This window comes from Amyelois transitella, chromosome Z (assembly GCF_032362555.1).
Source record: "Amyelois transitella isolate CPQ chromosome Z, ilAmyTran1.1, whole genome shotgun sequence".
NCBI lineage: Eukaryota > Metazoa > Arthropoda > Insecta > Lepidoptera > Pyralidae > Amyelois > Amyelois transitella.
Genome location: NC_083535.1, coordinates 1,657,831 through 1,678,843, shown reverse-complemented (window position 1 = coordinate 1,678,843; position 21,013 = coordinate 1,657,831). Strand labels below are relative to the sequence as shown.

Below are 21,013 nucleotides of genomic sequence, written 5' to 3'. Positions count from 1 at the left end.
TTTACCTTACAAACTTTCGCATTTATTATATTCTAGTAGAATGAAAATGAAAATGAAATGAAAATGTCACCTCGTAGGTACCTAAATGTCTAGTAGGATACCATATAGGTATAGGTACTAATAATTGTAGCCGATATAGTGACGTAGGCATCGTTTACGTAGCGCGTAATATCCGACTAATTTCCCACGGGAATTTAACTTCACCCCATAAGGAACCTAAGGCACTAGAATAAGAGCACTTCTTCCTCCTGGCTGTAGGTATATAGTCCCGGTTTCCTCCTCACCACTCTGGAGAAGAGCCCGGGGTACGCTCCTGACATAGACTGTAGATTCTGAGATTAAGTTAGTCAAGTTTTTTGACTAAGCTACTCCTATCTGACCTCCGCAACCATTGCAAATGAACCTACGCCATTTAAGATCATAGTTTCACATCACGACACCGTAAAAGCATCGGTTAGTATTCAAATCAATGTACATAACTTCGGTACTTGGCCGAGGCGGGATTTGAACGTGTGCCTTTATGCGTATCACATATCCTTACCGATTCGACCAATGATGTCTAGAATGCAGTGTAGTTTGTTCCGCCGCTTCTTCTACACATGCGCTTTGGAAGCGGTAGTAGTTATAATTAGATTTAAGTTATGTGACGTCAATAAGTGATACCTTGTATCCAATTTTGAAAATAATTATTCTATAGTAGTATTAGTATTAGTATTCTATTCTATTCTAATGAGAGCACTATTAATTACAATTACTTGGGTACGTGCATTTATGTATTTTTTATGAGTATGTTAGTACCTACTCGTAGCGTTATGAATTTCGCTAATTGTAAACTATTATTTTTGTGTAATAATAACTTTAGCTATTACGCGGTATGTAACAGTAAATTATGATCTAATTTACTTAATAAATATTTAGGCGAATGTGCAATTTATTATGAATTACGTGTGTTAAATAATAATTAAGTATTTTGATACAAAAACAAGTTAACAAAGTAATTAAGTACTTCGAATTAATTAGGATATGAAATGTTGTTTGTTCGTACCGAGTGTTTTTTTGGATGGATGGATGTCGTAAAAAGCGACTAAGGGAATAAGTACATTAATCTTATGCAGTTTTTACCATATGGGTTGGGTTCTCTGCAAAAGTTACGAGGTCAGGTAGCAAACGCTTCGTGTAACAACCTGACTTAAGTACATACTCAATCCATTACCTCAATCCACAGATCATGGTCAAAAGGCGAACTCTGGGTCTTTAAAGGTGAAGATGTATCCGGGATTAATGTAAGGGGAATATTTGTTTCTAGTATCATGCACTTAGGTCTTTTAGCGAAGTTACATTGCAATTTCTTTTAAATAATACATATACCTAATAATACACTTTCAGTTTATGACTATTCCACAAGTTATTCGCATGTATAAATCAATGGTAGTAGCGATATTTATTATTCAAAATTTTTTTATTTTTTTTAATAATTTTTTTTTATTCATTAATATGAGACATTTCAAACATCACTTAATTATTGTCAAATTTTTCGGTTTCACAACATTGGTTGACGTCGAATTTAATAAAAACAAAGTTTACTGCCGGTTCCAAAGCGTAATTACAGAAGAAGCGGTAACATAGTACATTTTATTACAATTACCCAAACTTAGAATTAGAATACCTATAAATGTGGATAAGGGAATACACTGATAAGATTAATTGATTTATAAAAATTTAAATAATAAAATAAAATTTGTTAGAATATTACTTTTCTTTCTTGTTTTTAATTTTCCATGTCACTGTTACCTTATCTAATAACCCAACGTTTTTATTTTTAAAGAAAAAGTACGGATCTTCTAGGCCTGTCAATAAACGGCTATTATACGCAAGGAAAACTACTGGCAACAACTAGTGGTTCAATAAAAATACGAATATCTATACTAGTAGGTATAGATAGAGAGGTGGTAGAGAGGTAGTCTCTGCCTACCCCTCCGGGAAAGAGGCGTGATTTTATGTATGTATGTATGTATGTATATCTATACTAGTCACGTCTTTTGGTTAAACAAATTAAGTAGCTATATCATATATATTTATTAAGTCAGTATCTTGAGGACAAACAAGGTCATATCCACCTCTCTAGATTATAATAAATCAAACTCAATCGCAGTCTAGGATATGCCTAGACTATGCAATGTCAAATCCCATGTTCAAAGCGACATGAATATTCAACATAACACACACAGATCTTCTTTTGTCAATTATTCGATACTAGAGACCGCCCGCGTCTTCGTCCGCATGGAAACCCTATCAATCCCGCGGGAACTCCGGGATAAAAAGTGGCCTCAATGTTTTTCTGGGTCTTCAGCTACCTACATACCAAATTTCACCGAAATCGGTTCAGTAGTTTTTGCGTGAAAGAGTAACAAACATCCATACTGATATCCTGACATACTTATAAACTTTCGCTATTTTAATAGTAGGATAGGCTTCGTTTAATTTCCTCCACTCTGTTCAAACTATATTTTGGGCAGTAAGGGTTGCCGCCCGCTACCTTTTCAATGATTTTTGGTCTTAAACCGGGTCATTATGATCCCATGACACGCACTAGTTGCCTGAATGTGCAGGGTCCCTCATAATGTTTTCATAATAAAAACATAGGTTTCAAACTTATGTTGGTATGTAACTTGGGAACGAGTTGTTAGTTCATGGTGGTAGGATTTGAACCATGGAATATTTAACTCTTATGGGTTAATATAATATGATAAATCTATGATCCCTCTTCTTTTACTTTAAGTAAAACATTCATCTGTATTTTTATTCAACAAGTTAATTTTTCTATGCAGCATCTCTGTACAAAACACAAGATGATAATAAATTTTTGAACATTACATTTTTCCAGCATTTACTACATTTTCATCATCAACCATTCAACGCATTCGTTTTCAGGCAATAAACGCATTTAATTTTATATCAAAGTATCAAAAAAGCTTTTACTTTATTGTTTAGCTGGATGCAATCTGAAATCTGTTGAATTCTGGAACGTAAAGCGATTAAACAGCCTCGAAGTAGGAAAGTAGAGATTTAAAAAAGAAAAAAAAAGACGCGGCAGATACCCGAGGCACCGAATCTTAAAATACGTCATCGAAAGCGCCTATTCGTGTGAGCTAACTGGTCATAGAAAACGAAATTCGTCTATAATAACCGTTCTAATCTGCCTTACGTAACCGATGATGCTCCGTCACCTTAGCCTCACCTCCACCTCAAGAATGCTGTTCCTATCACTTAAGCGTTGTATCTTTGACATAATAAAGTGTTATGTCTTCAGCGGTTATGTAGGTGTGTCAACTTTTTATTCTACTCTTGTTGAAATATGTCCGTTATCTATTAAAGTTGCTTCAGCAAGATTGGATTGAAACTTATGATTTTATTTGTAGTTTTTGGCAAATTTTCAGTAGTAGTTACGGACATTAAAGTACATCTGTAAAAATAGAATTATGATCGCTAAAGTTGCATCACGAAAAATGCAATGTATCTACAGTTTTAGATTAAGAATTATCTGGTAATAATATTTAAATGATAATATGTTTACAAAATAAATCTTTAATCTAGTAAATATCAATAGAAACTTAACAAATCCAGCGACAATACCTCCTATCAGGATTTTCGATCGAAAACGGTACTTCGCGTTTTCACAAATTGGTACCTCATCAGAGCGTCACAACAGGATCTGGCTTGCAGTATAGTGCCGAATATAAATTAGGCTAGCGGCCGCCAAGTCTCGTTCAGCCGGTAACTGGTGGGAACTGGCCGCATACGTGCCGTACCTCAGACCTGAAGTGGCGGCCGCGGAGCGAGGACCTGTTCACACCGCCAGCAAGGAGAAAGGCATTTCAATCACATCACAAACATGAAGATCCTACCCTTGTGAGTTATTTTTTTTTATTGCTGCATAGCGAATTTCCGTGATATTTTTTTTTTATTACTCTTATTTTTTGTGTTGACATAGATTTTGTTGTTTTAATTTAATAAGGTAATTGTTACCCGCGGCTTTGTTCGCTATACTAAAATAATTTTGACATTAATGAAGTTTAAACATTCTAAATACTAAAATCCGTTACTGGTCGTAAATATTTATTAAGTAAGTTGAAGATTTCGGCAATGCGATTTCAGTTCACAGGTGACATAAAAGTTGTCATAAATGAACGTTTTAAATTAAAGGTCGTACGTACCCATAAGATTTCTTGTGAATGGCGACAAGACAAGAGTCATCGATGTAGTAACTTTTATGATTTCCTTTCTAATGTTATTGTAAATCTATACTACCTACAAGGCTTCGAAATATATTAGTATAGTTCCTTGCAGATAATGCTGCCTAGGTAGGTTACAGGTGTGACTATGGGTCAATCGTGTTCCAATATTCCGTCCAAGTATTACAAACCAGTGTTTAGAAACATAACTCGGCAACTATTACACAAAGTCGCCGTTAGTCTTAATATTTTCTTGAATTAGCATTTCATAATTTGTTGACTTATAAACCTCATTATAAGGTGACCCAGTGTAATACACCAATTAATTTGAAAATTAATTGAGCACGACAACCGGTATGCGCAAGCGCCGATCCCACGATGAAAGCTAGCCTGCGACCTACGATTAGGCAATGTTTAGTTATGTAGGATGATAGCTGTTATAGGGTGCGTTCATACTGTCTCTTTCTCTCTCTCATCTCTGCGTGTTCCCGGTTGCACTTTCCACAGAAATGTTTCAGGGCCTGGAGTCCGTCTTCCTTCTTTCCTCTCTCTACTTGGTCCGGTTTTCGGCGTCTTATACTTATGTATATTTTGTATAAATTACTTTACCTAGTGATCTGTGACTCAGTGGAAACGTGGTCTCAGATTCGATTCCAGGTTAAATTAAGATGGGAAATAGAGGATATTTTAGATTTTGCACTTTTTATCTTTTCATTACTTTTTAGTTTGTCTAATTCTGTGCTTCATAAATATTTTCAAGTCGGATCTAGATAATCAGAAATTTTATTGGTTAAGTCAGTTAAGTTAATTAAATTGTCTTTAGGAACACATCTATCCTGTCGTTAGCCATTTGCAGTTTGTAGTTGTTAGTCATTTGTAGTATTTATGACAAAGCTCGTTGAAAACAAACTTTCGCTCGTTAATTCAATAGCGTGTTGCCGATTTTCCATTCGATTAAGTAAACGAATAAATCGTGATTAATCGATATCAATTTAAGAGTGGACACGGCCGAGCTTCGCGCAAGTGACGCATTATGTAAACTTGTAAGCTCTTCGTTAACCCCGCGCCGTGCCCTTTAAGCGCTTGCGCCACACATTAAACATTTATGAAATTTGCAAACAACAATAGGAATATTTGAAGGAACTCGACATTTAGACAAGTCAAAGTTTATCGGACAATCAATACGAAGCTTTTGCAAGCTTATTTTTTTCATTTGTATTGGATTTGTTTTATAAAAATGTCAAAAATTGTATTTAACTCTGTAGACGAATCGAAAGGTTATAAAGTGCGTGACGCAAAGGCACAGATTCGAATTCAACCGCGGACAATGGATCGTCTTTTTTTCAGAGTTAAGTACTTACGTTAGTTTGATTGCAAACCGATTCTCTTAAGACGGAAATCAACATAAAGAAAACTGCCAGTTGTAGGTTCCCTTGCAAAGGTTGCTGAGAAAAGACGAGATTTACTTTTTAAAAAAATCTGATTAACACTATCCAAGATCGTAGACGGAATCATGATTTTCATTAAACTTCAACCTTTCCTAAAAGCCGTAGTTTATCCGGGAAGTAATAATAAAATTAAAAAGAGGGCCTTATTTTATTACATTTATAAATTACTAACTTTATATGAAACTTGCTGTGCCCGCAACTTCGTCGTTATTTTGGACATTATTGAAGCCCTCAAGGATGAATATCCCCGTTCTTTTCACATTTTCGATTATTTCTTTGCTCCATATAGTTGCAGCGTGATGTTATATAGCAGAAAGCCTTCCTCGATAAATGGTCTATTCAATGCAAAAGTAATTTTTCAATTCAAACCAGTAGTTGCTGAGAGTAGCGCGTTCAAACAAACAAACTCTTCAGCTTTATAATATAAGTAGGTATAGATTAAGAAAATTATATAATTTTTATAAATTTTAATTTGGCATGTTTATATCTATTCATACTCGTTTCGCAAATGTAGGTTAGCAGATAATCTTCATAATTTATCACGTGGCTTGCAAATTCCTTAAAAAATAGTGGTTTGAATATCGTCATAGTTACTTCATAATCGGCTTGTTAATTAATATTTTATGACAGTAGTGTGTTAATTAGGATCATTATGTTCGCCTTAGATTTATTTATATGTGATGTGGTCGAAATGAAGCCAAGATGTAACCTTGGGCGACGTAACATTACCGGTTTAGCTACTTGAGTTATGCTGAACTTACACGTGTTTAATAACTGTATATTGCACTATAAAAAACGATATAAGGTCTGCAACATTCAAGTTTTTTTAGGCGGCATCCTGATCTCCGTAACCTTAATGGTACATCAATAACTAGCCTAGGGTAAGTTTATTAGGTGTTCTTGAAAAATTTGTGATGGACTGAGGTGTTCGATGGAATATGTAAACCATGGTTCACGTTTACCTGAAATTACTACGTCTTTCTTATTTTAATCTAAAACTGTATTTCAAAAGTTTTTTTAGTAAGAAATGAACTTTGCAAAGCGTTGTACTTTCTGTAGGTACCTGCAAAATTTCATGATGATTGAACAAATAGATGAATCGTCAAGAGTTGTCACACACACTTTAGCATTTATTATAAAATTTGGACAGAAAATATGTAAATACTGCGATTGTGTGAAGTCACCTTTATCTGTAATTACTTTGGTCTGTCTGACACAGGTGCTAATATCATGGAAGCTTAAGAAATACCACGAACGCTTGACAATCATTAAAGCATGATTGAAATAGGTAGCAATTTTGTTGGACACCTACAAAACTTTAATACGCCTTAATACTTATAACAATACTAGCTGTGCCCGCGATTTCGTCCGCGTGGAATAGTTATTTTGGTCATCATTGAAGCCTTCAAGGGTGAATATTTATCCCCGTTTTTTTACATTCGCCATTATTTCTTCGCTCCTTATAGTTGAAGCACGCTTCATGTTATATAGCCTAAAGCCTTCCTCGATAAGTGATCTATTCAACACAAAAATAATTTTTCAATTCGAACCAGTAGTTCCTGAGATTAGCGCGTTCAAACAAACAAACTCTTCAGCTTTATAATATTAGTATAGAAGATTCTTAGATGAATAATATATTTAAAGTTAGAATCAACCTGCTTACTGATGATCTTAAGTCAGAAAACAACGTGAGGGAACCTCTAGGTTCAGGCAACTGGATGTGTAGCCATGTCCATTGGTTAAATTACCCTGCAAAGGTTGCGAAGGTAAGGCACTCTTATCTTTTAAAAACCGCACTCACCCAATCCGCGACTGTGGTTAAGCCGACCCCGAGTTTTCTCTAGGGAGGACTGAACCGTGAAAAACCGAAAGTAAAATCATTAAACATACATACATATGGTCACGTCTACATCCCTTGCGGGATAGACACAGTCTTGAAAGACTAAATGGCGTCGTTCAGCTATTTGGCTTAATGATAGAATTGAGGTTTAACTAGTGACAGGATGTTGGCCCATCGCCTATAAAGAATCCCAAGTTTGTAAGCCTATCCCTTAGTCGCCGTTTACGACATCCATGGGAAAGAGATGGAGTGGTCCTATGTATTGGTGCCGGGAACCACACGGCAAAATCATTCAACCCTATCTTTATCGATAGTCAAGTGAAAATAAACGATGACCACCAACATATTAAGACGTAAGAATTTATGAATTTGCATCATGACAAATAATAATAAAGGTACGGAATCTGACAAATAATTTTTAAAAAGATTTTTTTTTAAGCTTGTAACGATCGCTAACCACAACACTTCGATAGGTATATTTATTTATTGAGGTCAACAAGCTGGAAATTATTGCATTTATTGCATACCCGACTATTGGCGTTGCAAAACTCAAAGGCAAATTAATCAAGGGTTAATACCCTTTATTAATTTTACGACCTTACTCTTTCTTCCGGTCGTGACTGTCATTTACCGAAAATGGCGAAAATAATTATAATTACCTTGATATTGTTGTGACACATACGGACTTCTGATAACGTTCTATTCTTCTTCTGGATCACATCCTTATTCCTGAAGGTCACACCGCCGGCAAATGAATTGTCACCGGGAGCTTATTCTAAGAGCCATGGGTCTTTAAAGGTCTTTTGACCATGATCTAAGAACTCCCGCCTGACCTAAGAAACCTTTGCATGAAAATCTAATCCATATTGGATCATGATAAAAGGTGTACTAGGTGAATATGATTATTTCCCTTAGTCTCATTTTATAACATGCATGGGAAAAAGAGTTATCCTATTTAAAACTACCGGAAACCACACGGCAACCTTGGGAGCTAATTAAGTACATATTCTATATGTATTTAAGAAACTAAATTCAAACTACGCCACAGATCTACAGATGATATGATACAAAATGATGACAATATAAGAAAATACCTTACCCAACCATTGGTTACAGCTCACATTTGCTAATAAAATATTGTGTAATCAGCGATTGACATTTACCTATAATATGGATACATGCATTTACAGTTTCATAGTTTCCTTAGCACTCATGTCTTGCATAACTCCAAAATTCTAATAGAACATGTAATAGCTGCGTTTTAGAAAAGATTTTTTGTAATTTTGGGCTGAAGGCTGATTCTGCAATCGGGTGCTGCAAATCATGCAAAGCAGGTAAGGATAATCTTGTGCATACATATTTTGAAAACCAGGAATTAGCGATCTGACATTGTTACCAAATAGTGCAGTTATCTCTAGGAAGTATATATTTATTCTCTTGTTAATTAATACATCAAAAAGTTCCCACGAAATCTAAATCAAAAACTCGTGAGAAATGTTAGTTGCTCCCACGTTATTTAACAGCTCAGATTTAAATGAAACTATCACTTATTCGTACCGCGTAAGAATCGGCTGATAAACTTAACCTGATAGTACGCAGGGATAGTACACTTGTCTGTGACACAGTAGGTCCCGTGTTCGAATCCCGGCCACTGCATGATGAGAAACGAACTTTTCTGATTGGCCAAGGTCTTCGGTGTTTATCTATATACTATATCTTTATAATTTTATAGATAAACTTCCAATTAACTCAAACTATTAAACTTTAATGTAACGCATCCTAAACGCTTTTAATGTGCGCTGCCTCTTTGATTATAGATTTTCCTTTTTATTTTGGTTGACTGGAAGAAATCCCGAATGGGATAAGTCCGCCGTGTACATATTCTTCCATATCCAATCACTGTTCTATTTTTGTTACATTTATTTTTATGTGCAATAAAGAATTTACAAACAAACAAACAAACAAAATCTATACTCGTTGATAGTTGACTCAACTTGAGTTGCCCCAGTACGTAGCCCTTCCCCTAAATCCGACCCTGGTTGTCATTCGATGGTGCTTTATACACTGCCGCATTGTATGGCAAGGTCGGCTGTAAGTACTATACTTCCGGTTTCACGCTCTAACCTTGAATCAATTTGAGGTTAAAATTACACATTCAGAGCACCCACGCGGCCGTATAGAAAGTTGCACTTTTACCAAACAACGTGATATGATAGACAATTTGTTTTCTATTGTTGGTTATTATTTTAACCATGTATTACGGCCGGGGAAAATGTAGCGAAGATATCCGCGTATTCAGGCGACTGTGTGAATGTTGTGCAACCATGATTTGTCAGTGATGGAGTGGTCTCACTGAAATCTGAGTACATACGTTCAAATTTTAGTCTTTATTATAGTGGTAGACAAAGCTAAAGTTACCTTAAAGTGACAGATGGGCTTAAATAATAAGAAAGTAGCAAATGGCCCACACTCTTCTCCCTCCTGGCTTTTAGTCTTAGGTTGCATCCTTGACACTGTGGAGAGGAGCCCAGGGTACGCCTTTGACCACAGACTCTGAATTGGGTGAGTCAGGTTTTTACACGAAGCTTTCGCCACCTTTGCAGGTGACCTAACCCGTATTGGATCGATCATAGTAACACATCCAGTTGCCTGAGTGTGCAGGTTTCCTCGCGATGTTTTCCCGCATCGCAGCTTCGCTTAGTATACAAACTATAACAAACATAACTTTCGGGATTCGAACTTGTGCCTTTGTGCGCATCACGTATTTGAAGCGGGCACCTTACCGATTCTACGCGTACCACTGACGCTCAAAGCAGATGGCCCACACTGTTCTTTCTAAATCCATTGAAAAGGGATGAAATGGGTATGGAGTTGTCCTATTTTAATAGTGCTGAAAACCTCATGGGACTTAACTATAGTTTCATAACTCTCATTATAGACAATTTTGTGTGCCGTGTGGTTCCCGGCACCAATACAAAAAAGAATAGAACCACTCCATCTCTTTCCCATGGATGTCGTAAAAGGCGACTAAGGGGTAGGCTTACAAACTTGGGATTCTTGTTTAGGCAACGGGCTAGCAACCTGTCATTATTTGAATCTCTATTCTATCATTAAGCCAAATAGCTGAATGTGGCCATTCAGTCTTTTCAAGACTATTGGCTCTGTCTACCCCGCAAGGAAAATAGACGTGACCCCATATGTATGTATAGACAATTTTGTATAACCCAAGTCACACATTTGTATTCTCTCAGTCTGCTAAAAATTGAGACCGGAAACGACATGGCCGATAATTTCCACCCGATATATCAAAACGAAATCAGCAGGATGATTTGTAATTCACAGCTAAACGGTTCAATTACTTGAAAAAAAAAAGTATAAATTGAGGATACGCAGTGCAAATTGTTTTACAAATGAATACTTAGTTGTGTATTTTCGTAACAGTTTTAAGGAAATGCCTAGGTGTTAGGCCGGACGAATGTGAAGCCAGATTAATTTTGGCTATTTACATAATATGACATAACTCTAACAAGCGGGATTTATTTAACACTTATAATAGGATTGTTATCTTTCTATCGTTAGTCCCTGTTACGTCTGTGGTGACATCACTATGCCACAAGTCACAAAAACAAAATCACGCGACGCTATCAGTCAAAATCAGCGAAAAGTCTAAATCGCGCAATTAAAGATTTCACGGATTGGAGCATATATACAACCTCCGACACAACATCGTCGGAGCCGCGGTTCCCCAGGCATCACACCTAGCCTGGCGGAAGATCTTCCCTTTGGTGGCGGTCGAGCTGAATCATCGCTCCCGCTACACATCCTTAGTCTTTACCTCTCTAGAGAGGAGCTCGAGATGAGCCTATGACATTACGATTCTGACCCGTAAACTATCGCTGTCCCATTTCACCATATTTTAGACTGTATTTTATGTCTCTTTTAGACATGTTAGTTACATTAAAGAAAATTTTAGAAAAATAAAGACTTATCAATATTTACATACATATGGTCACGTCTATATCCCTTGTGGGGCAGACAGAGCCAACAGTCTTGAAAAGACTGATAGGCCACGTTCAGCTATTTGGCTTAATTATAGAATTAAGATTCAAACAGTGACAGGTTGCTTACCCATTGCCTAAAAAAGAATCCCAAGTTTGTAAGCTTATCCCTTAGTCTCCTTTTACGACATCCATGGGAAAGAGATGGAGTGGTCCTATTCAATTTTGTATTGGTGCCGGGAACCACACGGCACTCAATTTTTACCAAAATTCAGTGAAAAATATTTTTTTTTTGTCAATTTTTACTTATAACCAATCGTCGAAGTCAAAGTTTGTGACCTTTTTCCAAAGTGCGAAGTGATCTAGTCAACTTAGTACAAAGGTCAACTACTCGGTCTAGTCAGTAGATAGTTGATCAACCGGGCCAGGTCACGTGGCTTCCGTATCCGCTTCCGACTTCCTTTATGCTTTCTTAGTACATACTCATAATCACGTCTATATCTCTTGCGGGGTCGACAGAGCCAACAGTCTGGAAAAGACTGATAGGCCACGTTCAGCTATTTGGCTGTAAGATAGAATTAAGATTCAAATAGTGACAGGTTGCTAACCCAGCAATCCCCTTAGTCGCCTATTTTACGACATCATTAAAAAGATAAGGAGTAGTCCTATTCTAAACTTTCGGGAACCACACGGTTAGAAATAACTACAATTATTAGATTTCTTAAGAGCACTAGCGCGTATAGCAACTAAGCCTGACATTTTGCGGTCTGGTCAAGTCTGGTCCACTTAAATTATACATGCACATAATAGATTACGGCTAATTGAGGAATTCTAGAAATTATCTATGTAATAGAATATTTGTTTTTGTTGAAATTTTAATGGTAATTTCTGTAAAAATTTCTGTAATGCCGTGTGGTTCCCGGCGCAAATACAAAAAAGAATAGGACCACTCCATCTATTTCCCATGGATGTCGTAAAAGGCGACTAAGGGATAGGCTTACAAACTTGAGATTCATCTTTAGGCGATGTGCTAGCAACCTGTTACTATTTGAATCTCAATTCTATCATTTAGCCAAATAGCTGAACGTGGCCATTCAGTCTTTTCAAGACTGTTGGCTCTGTCCACCCCGCAAGGGATAAAGACGTGACCGTATGTATGTATGTAATTTCTGTAAACGCCTTTACAGCGGTGTCTAGCCCATAATCGTAGAATAAAAATTAGGCATCCCGATTTATCTATCAGGATGATCATATTTGTGCCGTGTGGTTAACGGCACTTTAGACTAGGACATCCATACCTTTCCCGTGGATGTCGTAAAGGCGACTAAGGCATGGGCTGTGAATTATTCTAGTAGGCTCTTAATTCCAACATTTATCTATACACCTGAACGTGGATTTCAGTTTCAAGACTGCTGTCTCTGTGTGCCCCGCAAGGGATCTAAACGTGAATATACATATTTATGAATGTATGAGATTCATGCATAAACTTTCATTAACATTCTTATCGGTCTTCTTTCCTCTGACGTCAATCGTAGTTACATTCTAAATTCAAGAGGATCCTGGATTCAATGGGACAATCAGGATTTTATACACAGAGACTCCCATATGACCTTCGAATCCTTTGCAGGGGAACCTAACCCATATTAATTGGTTAATTGAAAAACTGCATTAATCAAAGCGCCCAATTTTCTTATACGACATCGATAAGTCCTGTTCCAAAGTGGCGGGAACCACACGGCGCCACGGTCTTGGCCACCAGACCAGCATGAATTAAATTCCAATTTCCATTTTATTCCAGAATAGTACTGGTTGCGTGCGTGTCTTGGGAAGTCAGCGGATGGCCACAGGACGAGGGGGAGCCCCGGGCGGTTCCCACCAGGGGGCTGCTCAAACGAGGACTCGCTAAAGGAAAACCCACCACCACAACCACCACGGAAGCCCCACAGGTGAACAACTTCATCACTACATTGTATAAAGCAGTCGTTTACCGCGTCTGTCCATAAGTATGTCTGTATGGATGCTTAGATCCTTAACGGATTTTGATAGATAGATAGAACCTCGGTGGTCGAATGGGTAAGGTGTCTGAATAAAATGCGCGATGCGCAGAAAGGAACAGGTTCAAATTCCGGTTGTGTCCTCGCTTACTTTCGGGACCTGGGTTCCGTCGACTTTCCGGTCTTCGGGGTTCTAAAATATGTATATACATACACACATACATAAAATCACGCCTCTTTCCCGGAGGGGTAGGCAGAGACTACCTCTTTCCACTTTCGAGTACTCTTGACCTAACCCTTTACCAGGACGTCCTTAATTTGATCCCACTCCTACCGATAAAATATGTATATCTGTGAAATAATTAACATTCAATTAAGGCTATATTGAACTAAGACCGCATTCTTTATAATTACAAAAGCGGTATTAAATGTAGTCTAAGGAATTCATTTTCAAATAAAATCCTCTTACATTTTTTGTTCAATTCAAGTTGTCACACTAGCTTTATTTTAGGTTGGTTTTTTGACATTTAATATACGCATATTAAGCATAGAATCATGCAGGGATCGTGGCAAGTGGAAAGACGTAGTCTCTGCCTACCCCTCCGGGAAGGAGACGTGATTAATGTAGATATGTTTGTATATTTAGCATAAACATCTTCGTCATCTTGCACGGGCTGACTTGGTGCAGGTAGAAATTGAGGAAAGGAAGGTCACAAAAGGTCACAATCGAAGGTGACCCGATGAGCCCGCCCGCCTTGAGCCAAATGCTACTTTTTAATTTGCGAAATCCGACTTTGAATTCGATTATGAATTCATCTGTTGGTTTAAATTTCTATTCGATTATTTTTGACTAATACTCGCTGTTGCCAGCGAATTCGCCGTAAATGAATTCTGATTTGTACTTAATAGATAAATAGTTTTTACGGCGATGAGAACACGAACTTATAATATCACATTTCTCTAGCAAAATCTTTTGCCGTGTGGTTCTCGGCACCAATACAAAACTGAATAGGACCACTCCATCTCTTTCCCATGGATGTCGTAAAAGGCGACTAAGGGATAGGCTTAAAAACTTGGGATTCTTCCTTTAAGCGATGGGCTAGCAACCTGTCACTATTTGAATCTCAATTCTATCTATCATTAAGCCAAATAGCTGAACGTGGCCATTCAGTCTTTTCAAGACTGTTGGCTCTGTCTACCCCGCAAGGGATATAGACGTGACCATATGAATGTATATCAGTATTAATATTTCAATAAGTTTAGCTAGATATTCCAAAACTCGTTGGTTACTTTCGCATGTCGCGTGATTTAATTAACCCGTCTCAATACATCGGGAACTGCAATTCCAGTACCACAGTGCACTGAACGCCATCTCAGGTATTTTTGCTCTGTGTACCTATATTATATTACCGCCGAGCTTGCATGAAGAGATTTATGAATGAGGATGAAGCGAAGGAAATATGCAGAGATCGTGGCAAGTGGAAAGATGTAGTCTCTGCCTACCCCTCCGGGAAAGAGGCGTGATTTTATGTATGTATGTACCTATATTAATAATGAATCCAGATGGTTTTGGTCAAATGGCAGGCGGAGTCTACATTGTTTTGTTTTCTCTTACGGGTTTAGACAAGGCCAACTCGAAAAAATTGAATGGATTAGCTGTATAGCCTTATGATGGGATTGAGATTCCAATAGCCCATTGCTTAAAAGAAAAATCTCAAATTTACTAGCCAGTCTTTGAATCTGCAGAAGAAGAAAAAAAAACTGTTCTTTTTAAATCAAGCGCTTACTCGCCTTTTACGACATCCATGGAAAATAGAGGTCCTATTCTAAAATGTGGAGACCCCCAGCAAATCGCCAACATCTGCGTCCCGCACTTCTATTGCATCACCCAAATTCTTTTCAAACTTGTCGGTACAGGATAGGTACTCTTGACCCGAACTTTCGCTACGAGTGCAAAGTAGTGATTAATAATCCCTTTGATATGCTAATCCCTATGCCAAATGATTTTCGGTTTCATAACTCGAAATACAGCTGTGGATTGCGAAACTCCGGCGTCGAGTTGGTTACGGCGCATGCCAATTGTAATATAATAGGCACATTCACCCAAACACATTGTTGTGTATTATACATGCTTTTCACTCTCATCTCAGCTTTCATGTCGACGAAGAAAATACGTAGTATGTGCCAGTATAAGTCAACCAAGGGAAAGGTTATTAATGTTATTCTTTAGGATAGCAATCTGCCACTGTTTAAATCTCTTTTTGAGGCTGTAGACCCTATCTATCCCTGACGTTTACCCCTAAAGGGATATATGTATATGTTCCCTCTCTCATTCACAAAAATCTTAACAACAATTTCCGACAGCGAAGAAATTTCATTGTAAAGAAGATTTTACCAATACGAACATTTTACAAATCCACAAACATAGATCCACTTATTTCTTAATGTGGACTATGGGTGCGCTTAGAGAGGATTTTCATGAATTTCTTTAGAGACGGAAATAAGCGAGATTTTTCACAAGCGAACCCACGGTTTCGCTTGTAAAAATCGTCTCCTAGTTACATATAATTTGTAACATTATCATACTGAAGTCATGCTTAAGGTTAATGCACGATTGAGGAAAATTGTATTACTAATTTGGGATTCCACACGGTTCAAAGACTGCAAATTCCGGGTTAAAAGGATGGATGAAGCATGTTTGTTGCATTTGTGTATAAAGTACAGTCGGAGGCAGAAAATACCTGACCACATGTGGCGTTATTTTGTTGAACAGAGTACGGGTTTGCAAACTTTACGCCGACCTATGTACCTAAGTCACGAATTAATTAATATAAATGGACCAAGGTTAAGCTTTAAAGTAATTTCCGTCACGTCTATATCCCTTGCGAGGTAGACAAAGCGAGCAGTCTTGAAAGACTGAAAGGCCACGTTCATCTGTTAGGCTTAATGATAGAATTGAGATTCTAATAGAGACAGGTTGCTAGCCCATTGCCTAAAATAAGAATATCAAGTTTACAAGCCTATCCCTTAGTCGTCTTTTACGACATCCATGGGAAAGACAAGGAGTGGTCCTATTCTTTTTTAGAGATTATGAGAAGGATATAATATTACCAACACATATCATCAAAATCTACCAAAAGAATCAAAACGATTAATCGCGAAAAACGGATTCTTCTTTTAAGCGTAAGGCTAGCAACCTGTCTCTATGAATCTCAATTCCATCATTCAGTCATGTAGGTGAACGCGGCCCTACACTCTCCTCAAGACTGATGGCTCCGCCAACCATGTAAGGGATTATATGTTATATATTTATACATACATACATACATATGTTCACGTCTATATCCCTTGCGGGGTAGACAGAGCCAACAGTCTTGAAAGGACTGAATGGCCACGTTCAGCTATTTGGCTTAATGATAGAATTGAGATTCAAATAGTGACAGGTTGCTAGCCCATCGCCTAAAAAATAATCCCAAGTTTGTAAGCCTATCCCTTAGTCGCCTTTTACGACATCCATGGGAAAGAGATGGAGTGGTCCTATTCTTTTTTGTATTGGTGCCGGGAACCACACGGCATTGTATTGGTACCGGGAACCACACGGCATATTTATAACATATGACATTTTAGGAGGAAGCTGAGTATGATGAGGACTACCCAGCTGAAGGTGAGCATCAAGAACCGTCGACAGAGGCGCCCCCCTCCTCAACGGAGGGTAAGAAGCTGGTGGCTGGGGGAGTCAGGCCGTTCAGGAGTAACACCGACCTCCTTGAAACCCTGAAGAGGAGACGGGCACAGGCAGCCGAAGGTATTATAGTTTTTTTTTTATGACAGCATTTTTCAAGAAACCCAATAAGTATCGTTAAAGGTTTTAGCAAAATTCATACATACATACATACATATGGTCACGTCTATATCCCTTGTGGGCTGTATTTCCGTCATTGCTGTTTCCCGTTCCCTGACGTGGTTTATCAATGTTCAATCCCAGCTCTTCGCGACATAGCTTTTGAACTTGAATTTTCTTTCTTCACTTGTGGCGGACCACAGAAAGAAAGATAGATTATACATACATACATACATATAATCACGTCTATATCCCTTGCGGGGTAGACAGAGCCAACAGTCTTGAAAAGACTGAATGGCCACGTTCAGCTATTTGGCTTAATGATAGAATTGAGATTCAAATTGTGATAGGTTGCTAGCCCATCGCCTAAAAAAGAATTTCAAGTTTGTAAGCCTATCCCTTAGTCGCCTTTTACGTCATCCATGGGAAAGAGATGGAGTGGCCCTATTTCTTTTTTGTATTGGTGCCGGGAACTACACGGCACTATTCATCAGAACAGTTGTTGGTTCCAATGAAGAAGTCTTTGTGGCCGGACCTTTCTACCCTTCAATTTTAAGATCTAAACTGGATTCTTTGTCCTGGCTTTTGTCCCGGTTGCATCCTCTCTATCATCCTGCTAGGATTCTAACCATAGATCTTAGATTGTGAGTCAGGTTTTTACACGAAACTACTACCGTCTGACCTCCACAACCTAACTTGTATTGGATAAGTTACACAGTCAATTGTCTGAATGTGCAGGTTTTCTCTCGATGTTTTCTATGATAACTGTCTTGCAAGCTCGCCGGTTTAGAGTACTCTTGACTTGACCTCTCGCCAGCAATGTACAAAACATATTTTCTGTATTTTCAGCTAAACTCCACGGGCACACCAACCACGCGTCTTCAGCGGCTGCTTCTTCGCAGGACATAGTGACTGAAGCACCTTCTAAGTCAAGTTATAGTGAGTATTAGAAAGATTATTTCGGGATGCGGGGTAGACAGAGCCAACAGTCTTGATAAGAGTGAAAGGCCACGTTTAGGTTTTATGATGGAATAGAGATTCATCTAGTGACAGGTTACTAGCTCATCGCCTTCAAGAATCCCAAGTTTGTAAGCCTATCACTTAGTCGTCTTTTACGATATCCATGGGACAGATAGATATGGATTGGTTCTATTCTAAATTGCCGGTAACCACACGGCGGTCATTTACTGCATACTACTTTTATTATTAATATTAACGTAATACATTATTTTAGGTAAGAAACGGTTCAATAGTGCGCCTGCGCGCGAGAGCAACAACGAGGAAGCGCCAGCAGCCTCCATCTCCAAGCCCAGTAAATCAAGATTTGGAAGGCGTAAGTAGATTAATTACAGAAACTATACTGACTCAGTCATGAGAGAGTAATTAATCTCTGTATGAAATCTGCTGCAAATATATATATATATATATTTATATATTAAGTATAGGTTTATAGTAAAATGGTATAGTAAGTATGTTTATTATACATTTTTATTATCACCCACACAAAGGTTCTCTGCTTAACCCAATGGTAGACTGTTAGATAATGCTATTAGCATTAAGTCCGCCTATTGTACTTTACAAATTGTAATTGTTACAATAAAGAATAAATAAATATAAATAAGAACATTTCGAGCAGGCCCACGAACTCAAAACTAAGATGAACAGAAATACTAAGGCAATTTTTTTTTTAAATGGAGCACCTGCTTTTAAATTACCTTTCTAGCTTTTTACGAAAACTAGAAAATAATAATTATAATTTTTAGCCGGAGCCAGGTCAGTAGCAGAACAAGAGCCTGAGGAGCAGAACGAAGCGGCCGTACCCCCCTCCAGGACCGGCAGAACGTTTGTCAGACGAGGCGGCAACTAGATTTACATCCTTACTTCCTCTAAGACTGTTCCAGACATACCCATAAATACAAAGAAATGAATACTGTTTGCGATGCCGTTTTAAAAAAAAAGTAACCTTAAAATCTGCATCACGGAATTCTGTATTACGGAGACATTGCGTGCTGTTTTTGTGTGCCATTTCAAATTATTAGGTATCAAGGTAACATTTACATAAATAAATTTACTTAAAAAAATAATTAAAATGCGCTAGTTTCAAAATACTCTACATCACGTACTGTGTACCAAGATGCGTTGAAAATTCTACGACTATCAGAATATAGTGCTTCATAGTGTGTACTTTATGTACGAGTATATTATACTCGTACGTATATTATACTCGTACCATCTTATTTTGCACCTGTGATTTTGTGGTTAATTTATACTAACAGCAAAAAAAAGATTTACAAAGAAAAGAAATGAGTTCAAGCCGATCCACCTGTATAATAAGACTAGAGGCCGCCCGCGACTTCGTCCGCATGGAAACCCTATCAATCCCGCGGGAACTCTGGGATAAAAAGTAGCCTATGTGTTATTCTGGGTCTTCAGCTACCTACATACCAAATTTCATGGTAATCGGTACAGTAGTTTTTGCGTGAAAGAGTAACAAACATCCATACATCCATACAAACTTTCGCCTTTATAATAGTAGTAGGATGAAGAAGATGTTCTTTTTGTTTTAAGTTTTGAGAAAAAATTCAAGGTCAAAATTCAAATTCATTCAATTAAAGGTTAACGAAGTAAGCATTTATATTACCTTTCAACATAGAATACATTACATAAATGATATAAATTTCTTTATAACTTTATACTGATTTAAAACTTTTGCGTTAAATTATACAATTAACAATAATACGCGCGCGTAACGTGCCTTTATTAAACGCCCTCGTAACGTGCCTTAATAAACGTCCTCGTAACGTACCTTTATTTTATCTCGGACGTAATTCATGTTACAATATCCGTAGTCACCGAGCTAATGCTGTGACAGTCGCTCGGTGATAATAATACTTACCAATATTCTTGATGCTAGCACTTAATACTTAAACACACAGGTGTAAAATCCTTTAATCCTTTGTATTTATGGGCGATGGTCTGGACCTATATCCCAACCTTGCCTAATCTTCACGTGAGCTCCCATGCCATCCCAAACTGGTCTCACTCTCAATCTGAATTAGAACTTTTGTACTTACTATGTGTAAATTATACTTATAAGTATTTTTATAAATAATTTTAAATAAATGGGCGTTTCATTTAAATCTTGTACCTGTGTACATGGAAGCAGTTTTTGCGGTAACTCGGTCAAGGTTCGACTAAGGGAAAAGCCCTTTCATTTGTGCGAAAACCATGATACAAGTGGGTTCTCTGACCCTGTCAGTACGGTCAAGTGGATTTGACCTAGGGTCATGGTCATAAGTGGACCCTTCCAGAGAAGCACATAACGTCATACGGCGCTAGGAATTATGAATAAAAAAGAGGATTGATCAGGACAGACAGGCAGGTGACCATGAAAAACATGTCAAATCTTTTAACAGCATGCTAAAGCATCTCAGTTTGACCTTTATGTATGTTGTCCGCGATTATTACGCGTTTCGCTCGACCGATTTTGATGCTGTTTTCAAGATAGTGTTTGTTACACTTAGGAAAAGGATTTAGAAATTGTAACTACTTAAATAAGATAGATATTAATTGGAGGCAGTTCTCTTTTTACAAACGTTATTTTACACGCTATCTTTTCGAGTTTTGTGAAAGAATTCGATTTGATCAGAAGGTAGTTAA

The 21,013-nt window shown here is 37.6% G+C and overlaps 1 protein-coding gene across 1 annotated transcript; it reads left to right on the top strand.

Annotated features, from left to right (window-relative positions):
• Positions 1 to 3,751: 3,751 nt before the first annotated feature.
• Positions 3,752 to 20,478, top strand: LOC106130531 (uncharacterized). The gene is made up of 6 exons (XM_013329384.2): positions 3,752 to 3,909; positions 13,317 to 13,464; positions 17,140 to 17,317; positions 18,203 to 18,292; positions 18,588 to 18,686; positions 19,117 to 20,478. The coding sequence occupies exons 1-6, from the start codon at positions 3,893 to 3,895 to the stop codon at positions 19,218 to 19,220; spliced, it is 636 nt and encodes a 211-aa protein (XP_013184838.2). The 5' UTR covers positions 3,752 to 3,892; the 3' UTR covers positions 19,221 to 20,478.
• The last annotated feature ends 535 nt before the right edge of the window (positions 20,479 to 21,013 follow it).